The following is a 22,116-nucleotide window of genomic DNA, read 5'->3' as shown; positions in this document are numbered from 1 at the left end:
ATGACCCCAAGCTACCCATCCTTATCGCTCGCGTGTAATTATGTTGCTGTCGCGACTGTGCGACTGGCACCCGCAGTGAGTGTGCGAGCGTGACAGCAACATAATTACGCGCGAGCGACAAAATTCTACGTGCTCCCAGACCAGACTATAGATCCTACTAAGGGTACAGGTAAAGAAGGATCAATGAAATAATGATTACGGGGATTAAATTGCATAATATGTATTCTGTCCCCGCAAGCCCACTCTCATAAGGCGAAGGAATACCACTAAAAAGACCCTGATGCTCCGTCTTTCGCCTTAAGTGGAAAGGTACTGTGGGATTCTAGACAAATCCTTTACATATCGGTGATAACCCGCCTAAACCGCGGGCCGTACAAGCCCCCCAGGACGAGGGGCGACGGGAGCAGCTGGGAGCACACAGCTGTTCCCGTCCGACGGTGGTGGTGGCCTGTGCAGTGCAATGAAGGCTGGGCCGCCCCCACACCCCCAGCCCGCTGGCCATCGCCGTGGAGAGGTAACTGGAGGCCTTTACCGTCGCCTCCTCTGATCTCTCCGCCGTCGCCGAAGCAGAGCAGGGCAGATATGTACCATCCTAGACTGCATCCCACTTAACATCAGGTGCGATTGTGGTCAACCTGCCTTGTTATGCATAAAAAAAGCGAGGACGCGTTTGGATCTTTTGGATCCAAATCCATCCAATTCACGAAATCCCAATACATACTTGGGAACCATTTTAGTAATAAGGGAGAGGTGGTAAATAAAGCTGTGTTAGTAATGTTAGTGGATTAATGTTTCTTTTACTTACCACAAACGAGCAAGTTAAAAAATACATAATTAAACAAATAACGTGGACGATTTTTAGTTTTAATTGTTCCTGATTCTCTTCATTTCTTTACCTGTACCCTTTTACGTAAGTAAGCAGTTTTAGTTTAAACTTTAAAGGTGTTTTCAACAGCGGTGTTTCAGGAGTTGCATTGAACCACAGGCAAGTTTTACAAGCAGTATAAGACCATAGGTTTGTGCCCTAACCATTGTCGCATCTGCTGGTTAATCTGTCGCGGTAAGTCAGTTTCATTTACAGATTTCCTCATTCCTGATCCGGTTTCGTAAGGAATCGCCGAGAATAGCCTCCTTCGTAGAATGTTGTGCAATTCTCGTTATTTTAGGCCTTCTTTGCGCTGGATATTCAGTCTATGAAATTTCAGGGTTCTTCTGTTTTACGCCATTCATCCGGAGGCATAACCTTACCAGCAGCAGGAATCAGCGCGACCGATGTTTTATTTGATAATGAACCACAAAGTAGACCACTTTGAAGCTAACGTGGTTGTCAGTGAAATCAATGGAGAAGCGATGAAACGTACGTCCGAAAAGAATTTAGATGATTTGCAATAGCTACTTCTAACTTATATGAGTAAGTCAAGTCTATTAGTAGTGTGTACAAGCCAATTAAATAATTACCTCGAAAGCATCTTCCATACGTTCCTTTGTGACTCTGTGCCCTCTCCCGATTGTGGAATTATTATATACTATTTTGAAAAGTATCTCACCGTAAGTCTTTATCCGTGCTTGTTTTGTTTTTTTTAAACAGATACAGGTTGCCTCCTCGAATTGTTTGTGTGCATTGTATCGTAAAGAAACTCTTTATAATAGAATGCGCACAACGCTTTTTGTGAAAATCCGGATACTCTTAGCTAAAATAAACTAAAATATAGGAGACATATTTATGAAGCATAAGAATTCCACTTTTCTGAATCAGTATTACCAAAATCGTATACAAATTACTAAACGACTTGTACACACAGATCTGAAATGATAGATATTCTTTGTTATGGTATATACTTTATTGTACACATCAGAACCATAAAATCAAAAAGAAATACCAAATCAAAACGCCACAATTTTGGCCAGTCTTATCGCTAGAAAGAAAAAGAAGCCAAATTAATCATCAATATCAATAATCATCATCTTCTATATTGTTTCGGTCATGGCAGAGCAGACGTCGAGTTGTGACGTCCAGTCGATGTTAGAGACGGACACAGCTCTCTCCTCATCTCTCCCTGTTGGCTCCCTGGCACACTCAGATTCCCATTGCGGATTTCTCTAGGTCGGTCCAGCGATTAGCGACAGGCGATCTGGCTACCTAACTTTTCGCTGAAGTCGCTCTTTGAGTCAGCAAGTTCAAAGTATTGTAGTATTTACACTGTACTACGGCCGAAGGGTACGAAGTCGAGCTCCTGGAGTATGGACACATTGGTATGGGACCCCGTTCATGACACCGAACATCTTTCTCTAGCACCACATCTTAGACCTCGGTATTTGGAGGCTCTATTCGGTGAACACTTCTTATACTGTTATCAATAAGTGTTTTTACAACTTCACACCAGTCGTAGCTTCTGTCTTGATTCCAGGATTTTATGGAATACGCCGTCTTCTTTGCTTCAGTAGATTGGTAGTACGTGCCGTGATTATCTTTGGATATGCCAGCTGGTTGAATAGTAGCGATTGTTCAAATGAGTTAGTAACCTACACTCCTGTACAACACCACTTTTTCTAGCAACTTTATGTGGTATGGGATGTTATGGTCTTCTATGTATATTTCTTAATTCCGTAGACGCTTTTATCTTCTGTCGTAGTTGGGTGGACTGATGATGGGTTTTTCTGCAGTCATTGAGTTATATTCTTGAACATTTATGGGTTTTTCTCTAGGACTGTAGGTAGCAGATGCTTAGGAAGTATGGCGTTTCTCAATTTTGAACTCTTTTCTTGGTATATGAGGATGTTATTGATCACCCTTTTCATGTCATACATTTTTCATGTTGTATTTTCAGATCTATGACTCCTGTGGAGGGCACGTTTACGCTGTAACATCACGTTTTGAACTATTTCTGCGGAGAACACGCTTAGTGTATCTTTGCGTTTACATTCATTGTAAATCATATTAGGAAAACATCGCATCTCGGTTGATGAATCAGCTGAATTTCGGGCTCGGTTCTCTTTCGAAGTAGTTGAAGAGTCGTCGCGAATGGTGGATGCCAAGTTTGCTATCAAAATCATGATAATGCATACTGCGATGGATGTATAAGTTTCTATAGACTTCCAAGTTTTCCATATCAGACAGAGAGATGGAGTCCAGTCGACCTAAGCTTGTTGCCAATGTGTCCATAATGTCCCACGCTTTTGTTTCACTTTTTCCTTTAGCATTAGCCCGCAGTTTTGTTGCATGTGTAGGAGGCCTAAGTTTGGTGTGTGGTGTGTAGCCTTCCTACTTTTCAGTGTTGAGGAGAGGTAGTTGAAGTAAAACTCAATTGCTGGTTCAGAAGGGAATAATTTATTGGCGAAACAATGCCATATTTATTTACAAAACTTATGTACGACTAGACTACCTAAGCAACCATACATTTCGACCAATCGCCGTTTGATGTTATATTCTTGTCGTCTCGCTCCCACGATGTCTCTCTGTCATCGGGTTCGCGCAGTGTTCCGAGTGCGGCGCGAGTCTTCTGTCTCGCTCTCACGCTACCTCCTTGTCGCGCGGCGCGCGCGCGGAGTGCGAGGGGAGGTGTCGACTGGAGTGCCCGCTGCCCGGCCTCGATCTTTTCGACGGCGGGCAGCGGCGCAGGACGCACGCGTGCACCGGAGCGCGACGCGGCGCGTGCCCACGCGGCTCGCCGCTCCACACGTGGGCGTCGGTGATGCTGCTCGGTGACAGTGGTGCGAGCGGTGCTGGTGCTGCGATGAGGGACGGTGCGACGTGCAGTGGTCACAACGAAACAGCTCTTCTCAGAGCTATGCAACGGCTCTTGTCAGGGCCACATTCCTGTTTCTATTATGATGACCGATGTGGTGTTTCTGTGCTGAAAGTTGCTTGTGGCTTCGGCTGCAAACATTCATTGTTTCTATTCGAAGACGATTTTATTGTGGTCGCTGGCGGCTACACATGTTTTGTTGAACTGACGAACCATTGATTGTGTAGGCTTTGGACGCAAGTAATGTGTGCGCGCCATTGATGGACGGTGTTTTCAGTAGTACGTAAAAGAGTAGGAGTTCTACAGTCCGATGTGCTGATAAAGCGATGCCTAAGGTAGAAGACGTAGGTAGATGTAGTTTCAGTCACGTGCGGTCAGGCTTTATTTTGACGACGTCGGCTCTGGTGCGGGGACTGTTATAGTTCCAAAATACTGGACTGTCCTGTCGATGACATTGACAGTGGGGCGCCACCGTCAATACCGGATCGCTGGTTCAGATTTTTGCCATGTTGGAAACCTTATAGTTGAACGATGGTAGCGCCCCCCTGTCATTGAGTTTGGCGGGACAGTTCAGCGTGGGTCATCTATAGTGGCGGTTACAGTTGACTGACGCGATGTTCTCCTTCGCTTCTATTCTAAGGCACCCGAGTCAAATTCTTCAACAAATGTTCTGTATGCTGCGAATTATGGCAAGTTTTAGATGCAAGCGAGCTAACTCTACCTCTTGTCAAGTTGGCGGGGAAAATAAGCAAAACTTATTATTCTTGTTAACTGCTGACTTTCTTCTGTACCCTTGCTTTCTGTCGTTGGTTTAGATAAAAACTCTAATCGGACCTCTCTCAAGCAGGTTGCTTTTCCTCAACTCGCTTGTGTTCATTTTCTAACCATGCTTTTCTTTAGAGGACCTTCTTACATACAGACATTGATCTGATTCCATGGCCTGAAGGATAAAACTATCGCGACCAGGTGAGGAGTAAGCGAAAGTACTGTATAGTATGCTCGTCGCGAACAGAATCCGTGTGCTTCAAAAATACATCTCAAGTTTATACATAAGTATAAAGTAAGAAATATATTTACCTGAAGGGCGCCCGGGATTCCATTGCGTCGACATTGCTTAATTATGTCCCGGGCATCGATTTTAGTTATAGTACTAACGTAGCGCTCACCGTCCGGGCTCTCGAAGACCACGTATTTGCGTAGCGTTGGGGCCTAGCCAATTTAAACCTGATGCTTACTATAATAAGGCAGAAATTCTAAATAAAACAACAACAGCAGCAAGTACTACGAACCAATGTGCTTCAGTGTCCACCTTCTAGCCAGCACAAAGCATCTGTGGCAGTGTCCTATGAAGTATAACTAAACTAGAATCCTTTTGACTGCCTCAATTTCCCTACGCAAATTATGTATGAATATATAATTAAATATAGAAATATAAATGTGTGATATTTAATATAATTATAATTAAATAGGTACGTGAAATGAGTACTATGACATGACTGGGTGATGGGTACCTCAAGCTGCTCTCAGTCGTGATTTACTTTATATTGCGTAGAAACGCTCACTCTTAGTTTAGATGCCATTCTCGATTCAAGACAAACCTGAATTCACCACTTAAAACCTACTACCCTCACCATTAATTAGGTTAGTAAATGTTAACATTGTTAATTTTACATTAAAGTGCATTATAAAATTAAATTAATATTTCACCTATCCAACTGGTTACAAACTCTTGTCTCAATCCAATGCACACTCCAGCTTTAATTCGAGCCAGTAAGATTGTATTTGAATTGTTTATTCATGAATACATTTGTGCAACCCAGTGTACTGACTCGAACACAGATATTATTCAAGTATACTTTACAAGGCTACCTTGTATACAGAAATTTTGATAATTCGAGATAGTTTTCCGGAGACCATTTGGCTATGGCCAGTTAGTAATTTGACCCGGGTAGAACTCATAACTTTTGAGTTAATTATTGTTGGCGAGCTATCTCACATTATAGTCGCGAAATAGAGGTATGCAAATGTACAAAATTTTATTGGATTTTGACTACCTTACATACCGTAAGAAATTCAATACAATATTAAACGAAACTGCAGCTCGTTTGTTTTCTGACTCGGGAGTGAAGGGAAAGGACATAAGATAGTTCTTGGGCATTGAAACGGGAATACGCGCGCGTTTAGTTTTCACGCGGGACACAAACTCACGCGGGTAAAAGCTTACTGATAAATAGACTAAAAGCTTAATTTTAGTAAAGTGAACAAAAGGTAGTCTTAAGACGCGATGTTTACGTTGCAAGTTACTTAATTGTGCAACGCGAAAGTTTAAAGATTAAGGTAATCCTTGCTTAAGGCCTATTCGAACCTGAGCGATATTCGCTGCCGCTGTGGGTAGAGGTACATACCAGACGGTAGCGAATACCGCTTAGGTCTGAACAGCATTATTACCGCATACCCACTGGGTTTTCTCTGCCGCAGACGGTAGCGAATACCGCTTAGGTCTGAACAGTATTATTACCGCATACCCACTGGGTTTTCTCTGCCGCAGACGGTAGCGAATACCGCTTAGGTCTGAATAGGCCTTTATGCGTCGCGAAAGTTTATAGATTAAGGTAGCCCTTGCTTCGTCTCTTCAACACAGGTCCGTGTGTCCCCGTCGATTTCGGAGCGTACGTACCTCGAAGGCGTCTTCTATCCCGTCTCCCGATACATCGGCGGGGTCGCGCCGGGCCACCGCGGCCGCGTTGTATTTGAGCACGTAATACGTCTCGTCGGCGGCCAGGCACACGAGACCGCCGCTCTCTGACCAATACACGTGACGAGGCTGGATCTCTATCCTGGAGAGAGAGAGAGAGATGTAGTCATTTTCCATCAGGTAAGGCCCAGAACACACAGTGAAACGCAATGAGGGCTATCGTTTTAGCGCTCACCAGTTAGCGCCACTGTAGAGTAAGGTCCTGTCACTTGCTAGTAGCGAAGACAGTGGCACCAACTGGTGAGCGTGAAAGCGGTAGGAGGACTATCGCATTTGCACTCGTCAAGATGGCCACTGTAGAGTAAGGTCCTGTCAATCGCCAAGGGTGCCAACTGTTAAGTATAAAAACGATAGCCCTCATTGCAACTAAACTCCAACTTCTAGTTACTTTTGAGTTGCATCTAAGTTTCTGCCATAGATTCCGTTGAGAGACCACACATGACGCGACCAGTTTGAAACCGGTTTGAACCAAACCAAGAGCTTCTTTGTTGTGGATAGTAAAAAAATATGGATAGGTAACATAGAAAACTACTATTTTTCGTGATGTAGTCACTTTCCATCAGGTAACATGTAAAAGAGCGTCTTCGTTGTGGATAGCAAAGAAATATGGATAGGTAACATAGAAAACTACTATTTTTGAAAAAATATTAGCATTTTACATTGCATTACTATACTATTAATAGTCCTTTTAACTCATCAAGCTTAGCTAAACATAATAATATGCTTGTGTTAAGAGTTAAGTCACCACAATAGTTCAGCGGATGACATAGTAAAACCGTATTTGTAAATCGATGAATGTGATTTCGCTAGTGACATAAAACTTCGCTTAGAACTGCGTGTGCGATATGCTTTGGCAAATTTAATTTTAAACTTGGTAGATTGCGTGATATAAAAGGTAATAAGATTTGGCAATGTTGTGTTTTAGACTTCTATCAGATGCCCGCGACTTTGTTTCCAGAACTAATTCACCATTCTGCCATTTTTATGTACATACATAGACCGCTATATTGCCAAAGTTAGGTGGCTGTGGGCGGGGCATTTAGCTCGTAGAACGTGTGTTGGGGCAGAAACGTGTTCGAGTGGCGACGACGGCCCGGAAGACGTAATGTTAGCAGATCTCCCACTTGGTGGACCAACGGTCTAGTAAAGGTCGCGGAAAACACCTGGATAGCACAGTACCGGTCGTTATGGAAATCCGTGGGACTTTATTTAAAAACGTCGATTCAGAAACTGTATAGAACGGGACTATTCCCACCTCTCGTTCCCACCACTGCAACTCCTGTGTAGCCAGGATCTACAGCTTGACCGCCACAAAAACCCAACCAATGAAGGTCAAGTTTGTCCCGGAGGAAAGTTAAACTGTCATTGGACCCGCAACGAAATTAATCAGAAGAACATAGGAGGAGTTCGAAATTAAACTGTATAGAAAACTAACTTTCTGCTAGTCAAAATGCAAATTTTCTTTATGATATAAACTGAAACTGTCTTTTTTCACCTTATGACATCAAAATGCACGAGCACAAATGAGCACCAGCCTTATCGTAACAGTAAACCAAGCAAAGCAACCAAGTAGAGCAGAGCAATATTATTTCTTATCAGTTCGTTGTAAAATAGGTCAGAATACACACTATCCTTGCATTTAATCAATGGACTATACCAATTTCACGAAGCACATGACAAAGATAATTAAATTGTTGTCACCATATCGTTTTCTAAATTCGATCCAGGAATTGAACCTGAGAACTTGACGGTCAAAGAAACGATCTGACCGTAAAAGTAATCTTGTATGTACTCGTATTTGTATTATTGCAATGTCAGATTTTGTATTTTCTCGAATATTTGAACGAATGAGTAGTCTACTCGAATTTCTTATCGTGGAAAAAGTCGCGGGCACCAGCTAGTACTTAAAACATGTGTTAATTGGTTACCGCATGAGTATAAAATTGCAATTCGCAAAGCATGTTGTGGTTAGGTTTATGTTATAGTATTGTTTAAGTACATGTTTATACATTATGTTCTCGTCCATTCTCTACGATACATTTTCTTAGTGACCTCCCAAACTTAGCCACGGCTTCATATTTACATCGCACAGCGAACAACCAAACGTTATTTTGCAAACATACAACAACACGAAATAACTGTAAATAGCAATAACACGAAATAACTGTAAATAGCAATAACAGACAACAATAATTACCGTCTGATCAGTTCCAGGTTCTCCCAGTCGTAGAAGGAGAAAGCCATACCGCTAATCGATTTTACACCCAGCATGAATCCACCAAAGATGCCTGAAAAGCACAATATAAATATATCAAACATTTGTTGGAGTAACATAATAACTGCAGCAGTTTTATACATTCATTATTAAAAGCTAAGGCTGGGTTGCACCATCTTATTTTAAATTCAACAAACGTCAAAAATCTGTCAAACTCCATACAAAAATCACCGGTTATCGTCATAGCACGGTATAGTTCCAAAATACTGAACTGTCCTATCCATGACATTGACAGCGGGGCGCCACCGTCTATACCGGATTGCTGGTTCCTATTTTTGCCATGTTGGAAACCATATAGTTGAACGATGGTAGCGCCCCCCTGTCATTGAGTTTGGTGGGACAGTTCAGCGTGGGTCATCTATAACACTGCACAACAAAATTGCAACTTTTGGCTGATGATTGACTTTCATTACATGATGTTTACTAATTTGACGTCGCTGATTCTGAATCTGCCGTCCATTTTTTCGTAGCAGCTCTTGTTTACGTGTTATAGCTTTTACTCAAAAATTGCTAAATTTCAGTCTTAATTCGCCGACAGTTCAAAAAATGCTATGTTTTCTTTGTATAATTTAATATGGTAGCATTAAAAAGTGTTTGTGTGAATGATCTAAATCAATTTTGTTTCATTTGCGGAGAGGATATGTTTAAATAATCCGTTTAAATGTGACAAAGTTCGTAAAATTGGCTTACAAAAATTTGTTTGGGGACCCAGTGGAAATGAAAGATAAGCCTTGAATTCCGCAAAAGGCGTGGAAAAGATGCGTTGAGTTTTTACGTTTATAAACAAATAAGAATATGTGTAGATTTAGGTACGAAACCGCTATGATCTGAAAGGAACCCTTGAACCATCGCGACGACTGTTATTTTTATTTTTGAACAGAAATGGTATTAACCAAAAAATATTGAACTAAATGGTAATTCCTTGCATACGTTTGGCATGTAGACGTCTTTTCAACCTTAAGAAGTCACCTGAACCTCATGTTGATACTTCACATGAGGATTTTGAGGCGAAAACTGTCAGTGTTGTAGGGACTTTGAATGTGACCCGAAATTTTCAAAACCATGTAGCCAAGATGGTTTAAACGATCGTTTTATAGATTTAGGATCTTCAAGTCTTCTGAAAAGATATGGAATGAGTTATTTTGGCATTTTAATTTTTTTTTGGAAAATCCGAAAAAATCTTACTATTCTTACAAATCGAACAACCTATGAGTCACTTACAAACATGTTTTTTTGGTTGGATGTAATATAAACATCGAATTACACTCTCTTCGCAATCACCTGAACAATTTTATCACAACTCTTAAGGATCTAAGTGAAGAACATGGCGAGCAAATCCACCAGGGCCTTCGTACGATAGAGGGACGCTATCAGGGCCACTGGAATGCACACAATGATGGCTGACTGCTGTTGAATCATTCAGAAGAGCTGTCTGCCTTCAGCATCAGCAAGGAAGTCAAATAAAAGAAAGTTTTTTCAATATAACAACTTCATAAAATAGGATCATATCTAAAAAAAGAGTGTTTTTTTACAAAAAAGACCCAAGTGTCATATTTTTTTAACCAGAGCTGATACAGACATTTCAATCACAGATTTGAAATCGTCATTAAAAATTGGACTAATATCATGTAACATAACCCAATCATCAGAAATGCTGTTGTGCAGTGTAATATTATCATACAGTATTGTAACTTCATATAAACGGACAAAACGCGAGCTTTCCTTCGAAATTCAAATCTCGGTATGCGCTCGACATGCAAAAGTCGGGGGTGTCGCGAATGTGCAATCGGACGATGTGTTGTTTTTAAAACAGTAAGCGCTCTTTTTTTATAAACATAATTACAAGTACCTATTTATACAGGGTATAATATAATGATATCTATTTTCTGACTTCATCATACCATTTATAAGTAGGTATAATCATGGACTAGTGTCGGCTTATAAACCCATTTACCTAAACACCCTGCATCAAGCATTTTGTACGCCTAAGTCGAGACGCATACATTTTACGGTCGTAAATTTATAAGATTTGTAAATCTTAACACAAATATATTCTTTTAATTAAATCTACTAATCACAAAACAACATGCATTTTTATCCTATTTCATTCACAAAGTATTTTGTTTGTCAAAATAAAATAAAGATTACAATCACAAAATACATTCACAATACTAGATAAATATTCAAAGTAGGCAGATGTCATGAAAATAGGTCTGCAAGGCAGGCAGCCCTATCGCATCTTGTCATACGGTGACATTCCGCGCGGCTGTTGACATTTATTTCAAAAATATGGCCGAGTTGGAATACTGTATAGATATTATTACCGTGGTCATAGTTACGGTTAAAGTTAGATGGTGCAACTCAGCCTAAGGGTGTCAAATTCACTCTCAACTATCAAAAATATGATAACAAAAATTGTGTCAAGCATCAACAACAGGAACCTAGAAACACCACGAATAATTAAAAAAATATTATGCAATCATTAACTTTCATAAATGCAAGTGCCAGATTAAGTTAAGCAATAACCCTTTTGGCTTCGCTGTAGTCGATCGTTTCATCCACTCGGACGCGCCCCACCAATTTTTGGTCTCGGTCGCGCGGGGTGCGGAGAATTTGATCCGAGCAATCCGTAAGGCATTATTGTAGTGTGCGTGTGCACTCATGGATAATTTAACATGTACCGATAACACCTAAACATTAGCGGAAGAATGGTGGAACGCGTCTTCGTGTATGGCACGATCTATACCCATGTTTATGAATAAATAATGATAGATGTCTCCAACTCACCTTCAGCGCCATACTCAGGGCGGAAGCTCTTCCTTTCCCTGAAGTTCTTGAACACCCTGATCGTATTGGAGCTCTCGAGGGTCGCATACTCTGAGCTATCCAGTGCCCACACGAACTCCTGGGCGGTCCCGAAGGCCTTGTTCCGGAGCGCCATGGCGGTGTAGATGATGTACTCGCCGTCGCCGCAGACGACCACGAAGCGCCCGTTCGGGTTGTGCGCAATCGTCTGAGGGTAGATCTCGCAGGATCCCATGTCCCTGGCGACCACTGGCACGCGCTCGCCGTCTTTTATTTCTGTGCCTGAATGAAGTTAAAAAAATCAAAATCAAAAATATTTATTCAGTTTAGACCACAAGTGTTTACATATTAATTACTTCTTGGTGTTGAGCTACACCGCGTTTATAAGTTACCTACCTTAATTGTAATTGCCTCGCTCTATATTACATGGTTTCATGTATCAATATGTGGATTACGTAGTGGGATGTGTTACCACATAAATAATACATAAATCTAGTAGATAAGTTAATTTCTGTAACACATTTGTTTGTAATTCCTAAAATAAATAAATAAATAAGTGGTTTCGAGACATCAGTAAAGTACACAACAGTGGACACTATTGTGTTGAAGATGTAAGACAAATTCTTCTTCTTCATCATCGGTTCCTCACTGATGAGGATCGCGGCCACATATAGTGTTCCTCCACAGACTGCGGTCATAAGCTGTGTATTGTGTAACGGTGCGTCCAGACTGGGCGAACGGGCTCGCGCGGCACGCTGGTCATCCTGCTCACCCTGCTCTTGAGTGAGCAGGATGTTGAGTTTGCCGAGCGAGCCAGTTCGTCCAGAGCTGGACGCACCATAAGATGATAGATAAAACACACTTTATCGTATACCACACATGACAAGAAAAGAAAGAGAAGAAACAGACAAAAGATACGGCCTTTAGGAGGTCTTATCGCTAGATAAACTTTATTGGAACATACATAACAAGTTCAAGTATATCATACACAGCAGGTATGGTTTACTGAGGTGTGCCGTGTCGGTATAAGACAGTCGACTATGTCCAAAAGCCTTAGCTACTATATCTTTTGATGAACAAATTGATTCTCACGAAACACGAAATCTCGATGAAAACTGAGTATGAGTCTTCAACCAATCTAGCAAGCGTAGGCAAAGAAGCGTCAGCCAAATCTTTCATTTGCCTCTGGTAAATTTGTGAAGGTGCTCCTGCAATGGATACTAAATGACCCGATGGAATGGATTCGTACCTTCAGGCAGGGCTTTCAGGTTGACTTGCTGCATCTCGCAGTGCTTGGCCCAGATGATCTTGCCTCCGTTGACGTCCATGGAGATAGCTGGCTCTTCCCTGCCCACCTTGATCATTATGGTACCCTCATCATACCTGGTGGAACAAACAAAGGGCGTTTATAAGATACAATAACATACATGAAAGGCACAGCATTAGTTATCTAAAAATATGTCAATGGATATGCATCAGAATGTAGGTATTGTCAACCATGGTCATTATTATATCAGACTGCATATGGCTCACTGACATTGGGCATGGGATCTAGTTGTTACAATGACCCAATGCCTCCATGATGATAGGTCCTGCGCTGCCCTCATCCTGGGGCTTTTCACGACCTTCACCAAATCGTCAGTCCACCGACTGGGAAGCCTGTCCACACGTATTCCGGCCCGTATTCGCCACTCGAGAATTCTTCTGAACCAATGGTCATCAGTTTTACGAACTATATGCTGCCTTAGCAGCATACGATTATAAAACTCGTTGGTTGCACTTACGTTAGGACGCTGCCGTGTGTGCTAAGCAACATTGTTGGAGCCGTGCATCGAGGAGATGGTCCACACGCGCTCGAAGCCGTAGTTGAGCGAGGACTCGAGGCGGTAGGTGCCTTAGCAGCATACGACTATAAAACTTGTTGGTTGCACTTACGTTAGGATGCCCCGCCACTCACCCTATAGCAACATTGTTGAAGCCGTGCATCGAAGAGATGGTCCACACGCGCTCGAAGCCGTAGTTAAGCGAGGACTCGAGGCGGTAGGTGCCTTAGCAGCATACGACTATAAAACTTGTTGCTTGCACTTACGTTGTTGGATGGATGGACTTAGGATGTCCCGCCACTCACCCTATAGCAACATTGTTGGAGCCGTGCATCGAGGAGATGGTCCACACGCGCTCGAAGCCGTAGTTAAGCGAGGACTCGAGGCGGTAGGTGCCGGCGTGCCAGATGCGGATGGTGCCGTCCTCCGAGCCCGTCAGCAGGATCGGCAACTCCGGGTGAAATGACACGGCCGACACGTTCTGAGCGTGACCTGGGAACGAGGGGGCGACCATAGAGATATAGAGAGACGCCAACTGAGTTTGAAACTCAGTGTTTGCATTAGAAATTGACACAAAGTACAGTACCCGGCAATAAATATTGCACATCGACCTTTGGAAAGAGAATCGGTTAATTTCATCTCGTAGAGCGTTATCTCTGTCGCACACTACCTATACGATTGACAAAACGTCATTGACAAAACATTATTCAATGAAAATATTGTCCGAACTCCGAACTATTTCTCTTCGACAAATACTTTAACACATTGTGAACCATTTTTCTTTAACGACTATAAAAAGTTTTTAGCAATTTAATTCACAAAATCAATTGCACACATTTAAAATAAAGTTTGTTTACACTTTGACAAAACGTCATTGTCAGTCATTGTTCAAGTGCGACAGTGATAACGCTCTACGAAACCGAAATTAGCCGATTGTCTCTTTCTAAAGGTCGATGTTCAATATTTATCGCCGGGTATTGTAATCAAAATATGTGCTCATTATCCACTGCGGTATCAGTACTCAACGTTCGAAAAATCTTTAGTACTACGCAAGCAATGTAAACTGTTTACATCATGACGTCTGCAGAAATTGTGTTCTGTTTTTGGGCATATTGCTGCGACACCGGCCCCGCCCCCTTTTCAAATCTCCCTTTAGTGTGAGTTCTGTGATCTGTAGGTGGAAACAATGATGACAAAAAGAAAACTCCAGTGTAATGTGTCCAAGCAAGCTTACTTTGTAATAGATCACGTATACAATGTTAATAGAATTACGGTTAGGTTTTTATCGCCAATCATGCTGTAGATCCTGTCTACACATGAATTGTAGTGGTAAGAACTGCAGGCGGAAAATGTTGCCACGTCAACAAAATAACATTAACTGTTGTTGAGAAAACTCTAGAACTAGGGTGGCAAAACATTTTTTGAATGAAGCCAGACGTGCCGTGCAGTGTAGTCAAATGATTGGGGGAGGCATAGAACGTGCTATGACTGAAATGATGATATTTATAAATTTTTTTTATGCTAGACAAGGCAGGTATTTGACCGCAATCGCACCTGGTGTTAAGTGAGATGCAGTCTAGGATGGTACATATCTGCCCTGTAAGTGCCCATTCACTCTCGGTGGCGTGTCCAAAATATTGTTTTGCATGCCAACAATGGACGCGTGTTATTGGTTCACCATGAGAACTCTTAGATGGACAGTTCAACAGTCGTGACTAGTTTCTATCAAAGCGGAGAGGAGAAGAGGTATCTGAATAACCAATCGGATATCGTTTACCTCTCCGCTCAACTTCTTTTTGAAACCTGAGCCCCGATTACGGTAATTTTTAACGTCTCCAATCCAGACGCGCTTCATCGATTCTGCGATAACATTGGTCGAAACAGCTGACGTTGACTGACAGCTGTCTGTTTTACTGGGGTCTTACCTTCCAACGTCTGCACGCAGGTCTTGTTCTGGTAGTCCCAGATCTTGACGAGGCGGTCGTCAGCGCCACTGATGAGGTAGGGCTTGTCGCCGCCGTGGTAGTAGTCGACGCAGTTCACGCCCTTCTCGTGGCCCTCCAGCGTGAAGTTCGAGATTGAGGAGCCTAGCTGCCACACCTGGTGGATGACGGAGCAGTTTAGCAACGATTACAGAATGGAATGGAGGCCGCGTACCGGAAAACGCAGCGTGGGACGTCCACCTACAAGGTGGACCGACGACATCGTAAAGGTAGCAGGGAAGCGCTGGACGCAGGCCGCTACCAATCGATCAACATGGAAAGCATTGGGGGAGGCCTATGTTCAGAAGTGGACGTCCTGTGGCTGAAATGATGATGATGATGATGACAGAATTGAACTACACATTCTTTAGAACATTTGCATCACATGTGTGGTTTGATTTGACAGTTGGTAAATGGCAAGATACGAACCCTACGAATGTAGAACGTAGTCACTTTCTGTTGTCGAGTATCAAGTCCATAGAGGAAACAAATGGACATAACCCTCCTTTTGCTTTGCCGTAGTCGGGTAACAAAATAGTCAATGTTTGTGCAGCCTAGAGGATTCGCGTATAAGGCCAATGATATCAAGCGACCAAGCATGCGGCTATAAACATTATTTAAACATTTTCGTTTGTTGTTTGTGGCACCACTAGTAGCCTAAGGTGCGGCAACACTAAAAGATAGCCCTCACATAAGTGCATTAGTCTCCCAATTCTTACCCACTTGTAGAAAGCTTGGTCACTGAATCAACCTCGAAAAATAACTGAAACTTAATTGGTTTATATGTTTTTTAATGCTCAAATTAAATTATATCGTAGCTGTATGTTTCTCAGAAAATAATTAAGAAACCTTGTCCAAAGATTAGTTTTATGCAACAAAAAGCCGGTATTAGACCACAATCGCAACTTTTATGTGCAGATGCATTCTAGGATGGTGAATAACTGCCCTGCAAATGCTATTCACTCTCGCCTGAATCGCCCAGATCATAGTCTTCGGGAAAGATCTAAAAAATGCACTTGCCTTTACGGTGGTGTCAAGACTGGCACTCGCGAAGGTGTTGTTGTCTTTAGGGTTGATCACGATCTGCATAACGTAGTGGGTGTGCCCCTCGAACACTTGCTGGCACGCCCAGTTGCGGTCCCAGTTCCATAGCTTGATCAGCAGGTCGTCTGTACACGAACAATTGAAATTGTAATTAGCGATAAAAAATTATACTACAAGAATAAAATCTATTCAGAAATTTTGATATCGCGGCGAAATGCGAATAGGTGAAAAGCTAAAAGGATTTTTTGATTTCGAGGTATACGACTAACAAACGTTCACAAACATTACTATGAGATCTCACAGTGGGCGTGGATGCACAGGATCACAAAAACCTATTCATAGACACTACTTGATTGAGTGTGAACCAATCACAGAGCTCTAAGTTCGACTTCACATAGCATTGCTGCTTCACTTAAGAGCGTTTACGCCGTTTGGCGCAAAAACAGTACTTTTTCAACTCGTTACAATCATTAACCAGTAATACTACAAATATGTTATAGGCATAAATAGTTAGGCAATTTCGTCGTCTAAATAGTTAATTGAGAAAATATTGCGATTAGTTTAGTATTTAAGAATTCTATCAAGATAAGTCCACACAGGTTTTGTAAATTTCCACTTTAGCGTCGGTTTACAAGCTGAAATTTGTATAAAAATACTGTGAAAAAAATTTAACAAACATTTATAATTTTATATCCTATAGCATAGATCCTTGGGCAAATAGTTATCTGAGAAAATTTTTAGATTTAAGCATTTTACAATAAGAAATCACAAATGAAAAGAACGTGAAATACCCAAAAATCAAAGTGATTTTTTCACCAATATTCTTCCTTTATTCAACATAATAATAGCTTAATATAATAAAACAGCATCTTATTTAAAATATTCACTTTGAAACGATATTTAATTCATTGTTATTGTTTTGCTATAAACATTTGAAAACTATTAAAAAACGCCGCGCGCGTATCATTTCCAATGATGCCCCTTGAAACGCCGCGCTTCGCGTAAACGCTCTTAAGCAGGCATAGTTTATGAATATTGGTGTAAGCAAATCTACACTACTCACCGCTGCTGGTCAGGATGTAAGGCTGTGTGGGGTGCACGGCGATGCACCTGACGTAGTCGGAGTGAGCCTCGAAGGCGTGCACCCGCTCCAATGTGTTGTAGTTGAACACACGGATCTGCATGTCGTCGGAGCCCGTGATGACCCAGTTTTTGCGCGGCACGAACTTCGCCGCTCTGACCGGGATGTCGCATACCTACAAGATCCAATGCTTTAGCATCGCCTCAACTGGTTAACACTAGAGTACACGCGCGGACTACTATAGTAGACCAGGGTAACATTTTACGCTATAACTTTTTGAAAACTTGCGCCAGAGAGCTGGCATTCCAGGAAAGCCTCGTTTACTAAATTTGTCAGTAAGCCAGTAAAGCTTGGGTCGCTAGAGTCTGCGCACTTTTCTAAAATTGGCCGTCAAAACTGCGGGTCTGCTCAAAAGCCCGAAATCAATCGACAAAAAAATTATGAAAGACTTGCAACAAATGGATTTACACCACGTACCAGGCAGTAGAAAGTCATGAGTACTATGACAGACAAAAAACTAATCATATTTTTCAGTAAATTTTTTTTGTTAACATTGGTCTCAGAGTGCAATTTTGGTCCAAAAAATTTACAACTTTTAAATCTGTTTATAATGTTTGATCCCAAATAGTTATATAAAGAAACTTTGATTATAAAATAACTATAATAAACACTTTTATCATTTACACAATTATTCAATTCATAAATTGCTTACAAACTGATTTACAGTGATTTTAAATTGGCTTACCAGAGTAGGCCGCGCGTGTATTCGTGTAAAAAAAGGGGCGCGTGTACTGCAGTGTTAAGGTTCAGAGTCAAATTGTTTGTGAGCCACCCACCACCCTAAATGGCCAAAAAGGTGACGAAAATTTATTCCAATATGTTGTGTTTTGGCTACTTCGAGTGTCACAAACTATTTGACACTGACTGTAGTTACCAATGTATTACAATGAAATGAAACAAAATTTTATTTACTACATGGCCGAAACAAACAACGTTCACTTTTTGTAGCATATTTGTTGTGCAATAAATAAGGCTATCTCTACAATATTTAGAAGCCAGATAATAATAAAACTCAATGTGTTCAATGTTGACTTTCGGTGAACAAAATGGAATAAAACTCCAAACTGACAGATATGTATGTACAATGCATGTTAATAGAGCCACGAATTGATAATCCTACTAATATTATAAATGCAAAAGTTTGGATGTCTGGATGTTTGTTAGGTACTCTTTCACGCAGAAACTACTGAATGGATTTTGATGTAACTTTACAGTATTATTGTTTATAACCCAGAATAACACATAGGCTATAATTTATGACGATATGAGACAAACTAAATTTCACGCAGGTGAAGCCGCGGGCAAAAGCTAGTAATTAATATTTATTAACAATCAACCTAGTCCAATACTAACCCACTAGTAATTCTAGCCATAAAAAGATTACATAAACACTTCAAATTGCAATTCCAATAAGAAAGTTATGATTCAGCTTAAAATTCTGTTTGTAAACAGCCCAGTACAACAAAGAATGAATTTATGTATAAATAATAATATTGAGTTATTTTGTAACAACTGAAAACCATTTAAAAATGCATTATTATTATACCACACTTGAAGTCTTGAACTAAAGAATTATCAAATTAAGATATCCAATCTTCCTATAACATCAATACTCAATGCTTTATGTAGTATTAGATACAAACACTAAAATAAAATCACTTGTTTTTGTATCTGAACAGCCTTGTCCATACCTAAATGTTCACATAGGATTCTAATCACTGTAGTTTTTAAATCCTATAACTAAACTGTTTATTTTTCCACAAAAGAATGAAATAAATAGCTGCAAATTGTTTAGGCGTTCACAAATTTAACGGGTGGTCGATCTGGGTGTGGTCAGCACCAAAAAAATATGGTTGTGTAAAATGATTACATGATTATTTCATCATACAGCAAGAGTCACTTACCTCAAATCTCTTGATTTGGGTGTTGGTCTGTGTGTTCCAGATGTTGACGTCACCGTTGTACAGCGAGCACAGAAGCCACGGCTCGGTCGGGTGCTGGTCCACGCATTTCACGCGGTCCGACCTCGCCATCAACTTCCTCTTGATATCCAACCTCAACGGCTGCGGAAACATTGTTGATATAGTCTTTATTGCATACAAAGCTATTCAAAAGTAATAATATAATATAATGAAATAAAATAACTGGAAGAACAAAAAGATGCTCAGTTCTACCACCAAATTAGAAAAAATCTAGTTAGACTACTTAGATAGTATTTAGCTTCCTTTGGTAGTTTTCTATAAATTAATCAAAGAGCATCTTGCAAAACATGATTAGTAATAGTAGTTTGTTTAATATGTTATAAAATCTTGTTCAAATCAATAAAATCCTATGTAACATGACATTATGATGAAATGCAGTTCTATAGTTGGTACATAGGAACATTGTTTGTAGAAAAAACTTAAGGATTGAGTAAGCACAAGGGACCGTTTGTAAATAGAAACATTGATTTTACAATTGTTTTAGACGACTAAAAGACTTCTACTATTTAATGAATACCATTTATATTTTCTAGACAGCTCCTCTCACTCAATGCACACGCCTAGCACAAGATGTCTATGTTGTAAACGTGAACTAAATCTCGGTGTACACGACTAGGAAACCGCATCTGCACTTCCAACGCATATTGGTAACGTGGAACCTAAATACTAAAACCGACTCGACGCCGACATACAACAGTGTACAATCCGAAACTTACACTTATCACACTTTGCGTACGCTACAGATACACTTGTCTGAACATGCAAAAAAGTATTCACTTATTTACTCACCATTTTTGATGATGATGAACAATCGTTGTGCTGCAAAAACTCCTTGGATATAAAGCAATTTGTACGCAACAGTGAACTTCGGTGAAAACTGAAATGATTCCGTTCCGTGGAAGTTTGACAGGGTGGGTGGACGTGTCACTAGTGATGCTACGATATATCGAAAATCGACTACTTTCAATCGTAATAGTATCGATTCGATTAATAATTCCCCAAAATGTTTGAAATCTGTTTCAAAATACTTGGGAAGCGCATTTTTAAATACTATATTATAGTATTTAAAATGTATTTATTTATAGTATATAAGTATATTAATCCGTTGTCTAGCACCCATAGATAGTACAAGCTTTGCTTTGTTTGGGACTATAAGTATGGTGTGGGTATTTCGCCAAAAATGGTCAATTTTGTCAAGTAAGTATAAAATCAACCTAAAATTGTCATTTTCTTTATAGGTCCTATCAGAAGAAAAGCCAAGAAAATGCTTAGAACAATAGAGACCAACCCTCCTCGATTCTCTGTTTTCCTTGGTACGAAATATATTTTTGTTTTTAACTATTTTTAGTTTCCCATTGTATTAAGTAACAAAAACTAAGCTAATATATCTAAAAGAAGTCATAATTCGTTTTAGAAACAAAGTTATAATTTCATGAATTTTTGGTAGCCAAGGAAATTATTATAAATATTTTTTTCTCTAAGTTTTCTTCTGTGGTTTGCTTTTTTTTTGTTTGACCCATTTTTGTGTACCTTCGCAAGCAAACATACCAATGATTATTGTATCATTACGACCTTTTTACACAACTAAGGAAGATAAATTCAGTAGATTGAGTTAAGAGTTAAAAACAAGTTGTTCTATATCTATTCTGATACCCATTTCTTAAAATGTAAATTTTAAACTTATTCCAATAAAGAAATACTCAAAATTTGACTTTACGCCGTATTAAAAATGGTCTTTTATAATTTCCTAGGCCTTTTTATGCCACGGAAAACAAGGAAATTAGGGCCAAAGAAATTAGATTTATGCCTAAAAGACATCACAGACAAAAACCTATTTACCCTATGCATTTACTATTTAAATCATGGGTTTACCCCTACAGACACTACATCCGTGTAAATAAACAATAAAATTAATCCATTGTTTAGCTGCAAAAAACCGTCCAAAGAAATTGACTTTTTAGTAAACAAAAACCCAAGGAGGGACCGACTTATGCGATTTGTCGCGAAACTGTTCAAGGAAGTACTGTCCTGCCTCGATGGCCTCTTGGGACGAAATGGCCGAGTGTAACGGTGCAGTGCATTACATTCTAAGTTCTTTCGTTTCGTTACTACAACGGTCGAAAAGAAGACCCAGGGAAATTATACTTTTGACTCGGACAAAAACTTAACTTCACTTTATTTCCTTCCTTTAAGTATTTGACATTTAAAGTTTTTATTTTCCGATAGCCAAACGTTTCTCAAATATAAAGAGCAAACAACAGTAATGGACATAACAAGGAAATTAGAAAAACGACTTTTGATTAAGTTTTTCTACGGTATTATTTGTAGTTTCTGCTATTGTAATAGCAAAAACAAATAAAACTTTTGATTAACTTTCCCATTAAAATAGTTTTATACATATAAATATAAAAAAAAATGTGTTTGCCTGTCTGGACACAGAAAATTTACTGTTTCGGCGAAATACCCGTGTAAAAAATGTCCAAGGAATTTAATTATTAAGGTAGCGCAAGATTCCTGTTTGTAAGTGTATGTATGTAATTAACCTATATTCTTTTAACATGAT

At 40.2% G+C, this 22,116-nt stretch overlaps 1 protein-coding gene across 4 annotated transcripts in view; it reads right to left on the bottom strand.

Annotated features, from left to right (window-relative positions):
• Positions 1-20,471, bottom strand: part of beta'COP (coatomer subunit beta') — a 35,640-nt gene extending 15,169 nt beyond the window's left edge. For 2 of the 4 annotated variants that reach the window (XM_028321180.1, XM_028321182.1), the window contains exons 1-10: positions 20,343-20,471; positions 19,476-19,634; positions 17,494-17,686; positions 16,407-16,555; positions 15,330-15,504; positions 13,710-13,896; positions 12,831-12,964; positions 11,564-11,863; positions 8,699-8,789; positions 6,424-6,583 (exon numbers count right to left, since the gene is read on the bottom strand). In XM_028321180.1, the coding sequence (XP_028176981.1) occupies positions 6,424-6,583; positions 8,699-8,789; positions 11,564-11,863; positions 12,831-12,964; positions 13,710-13,896; positions 15,330-15,504; positions 16,407-16,555; positions 17,494-17,686; positions 19,476-19,634; positions 20,343-20,345 (1,551 nt within the window). In that variant the 5' untranslated portion in view covers positions 20,346-20,471. Of the gene's footprint in view, positions 1-6,423; positions 6,584-8,698; positions 8,790-11,563; positions 11,864-12,830; positions 12,965-13,709; positions 13,897-15,329; positions 15,505-16,406; positions 16,556-17,493; positions 17,687-19,475; positions 19,647-20,342 lie in introns of those variants that run through there. The other 2 variants (XM_028321178.1, XM_028321179.1) reach the window with 1 other exon arrangement.
• Between the last annotated feature and the right edge of the window lie 1,645 nt (positions 20,472-22,116).

The sequence above is a fragment of the Ostrinia furnacalis genome, unplaced genomic scaffold (genome assembly GCF_004193835.3).
Source record: "Ostrinia furnacalis isolate ACB-3 unplaced genomic scaffold, ASM419383v2 OfSCF7477, whole genome shotgun sequence".
NCBI lineage: Eukaryota > Metazoa > Arthropoda > Insecta > Lepidoptera > Crambidae > Ostrinia > Ostrinia furnacalis.
The sequence above is the reverse complement of the archived record's forward strand: the minus strand, read 5'-3'. Positions and strand labels throughout refer to the sequence as shown.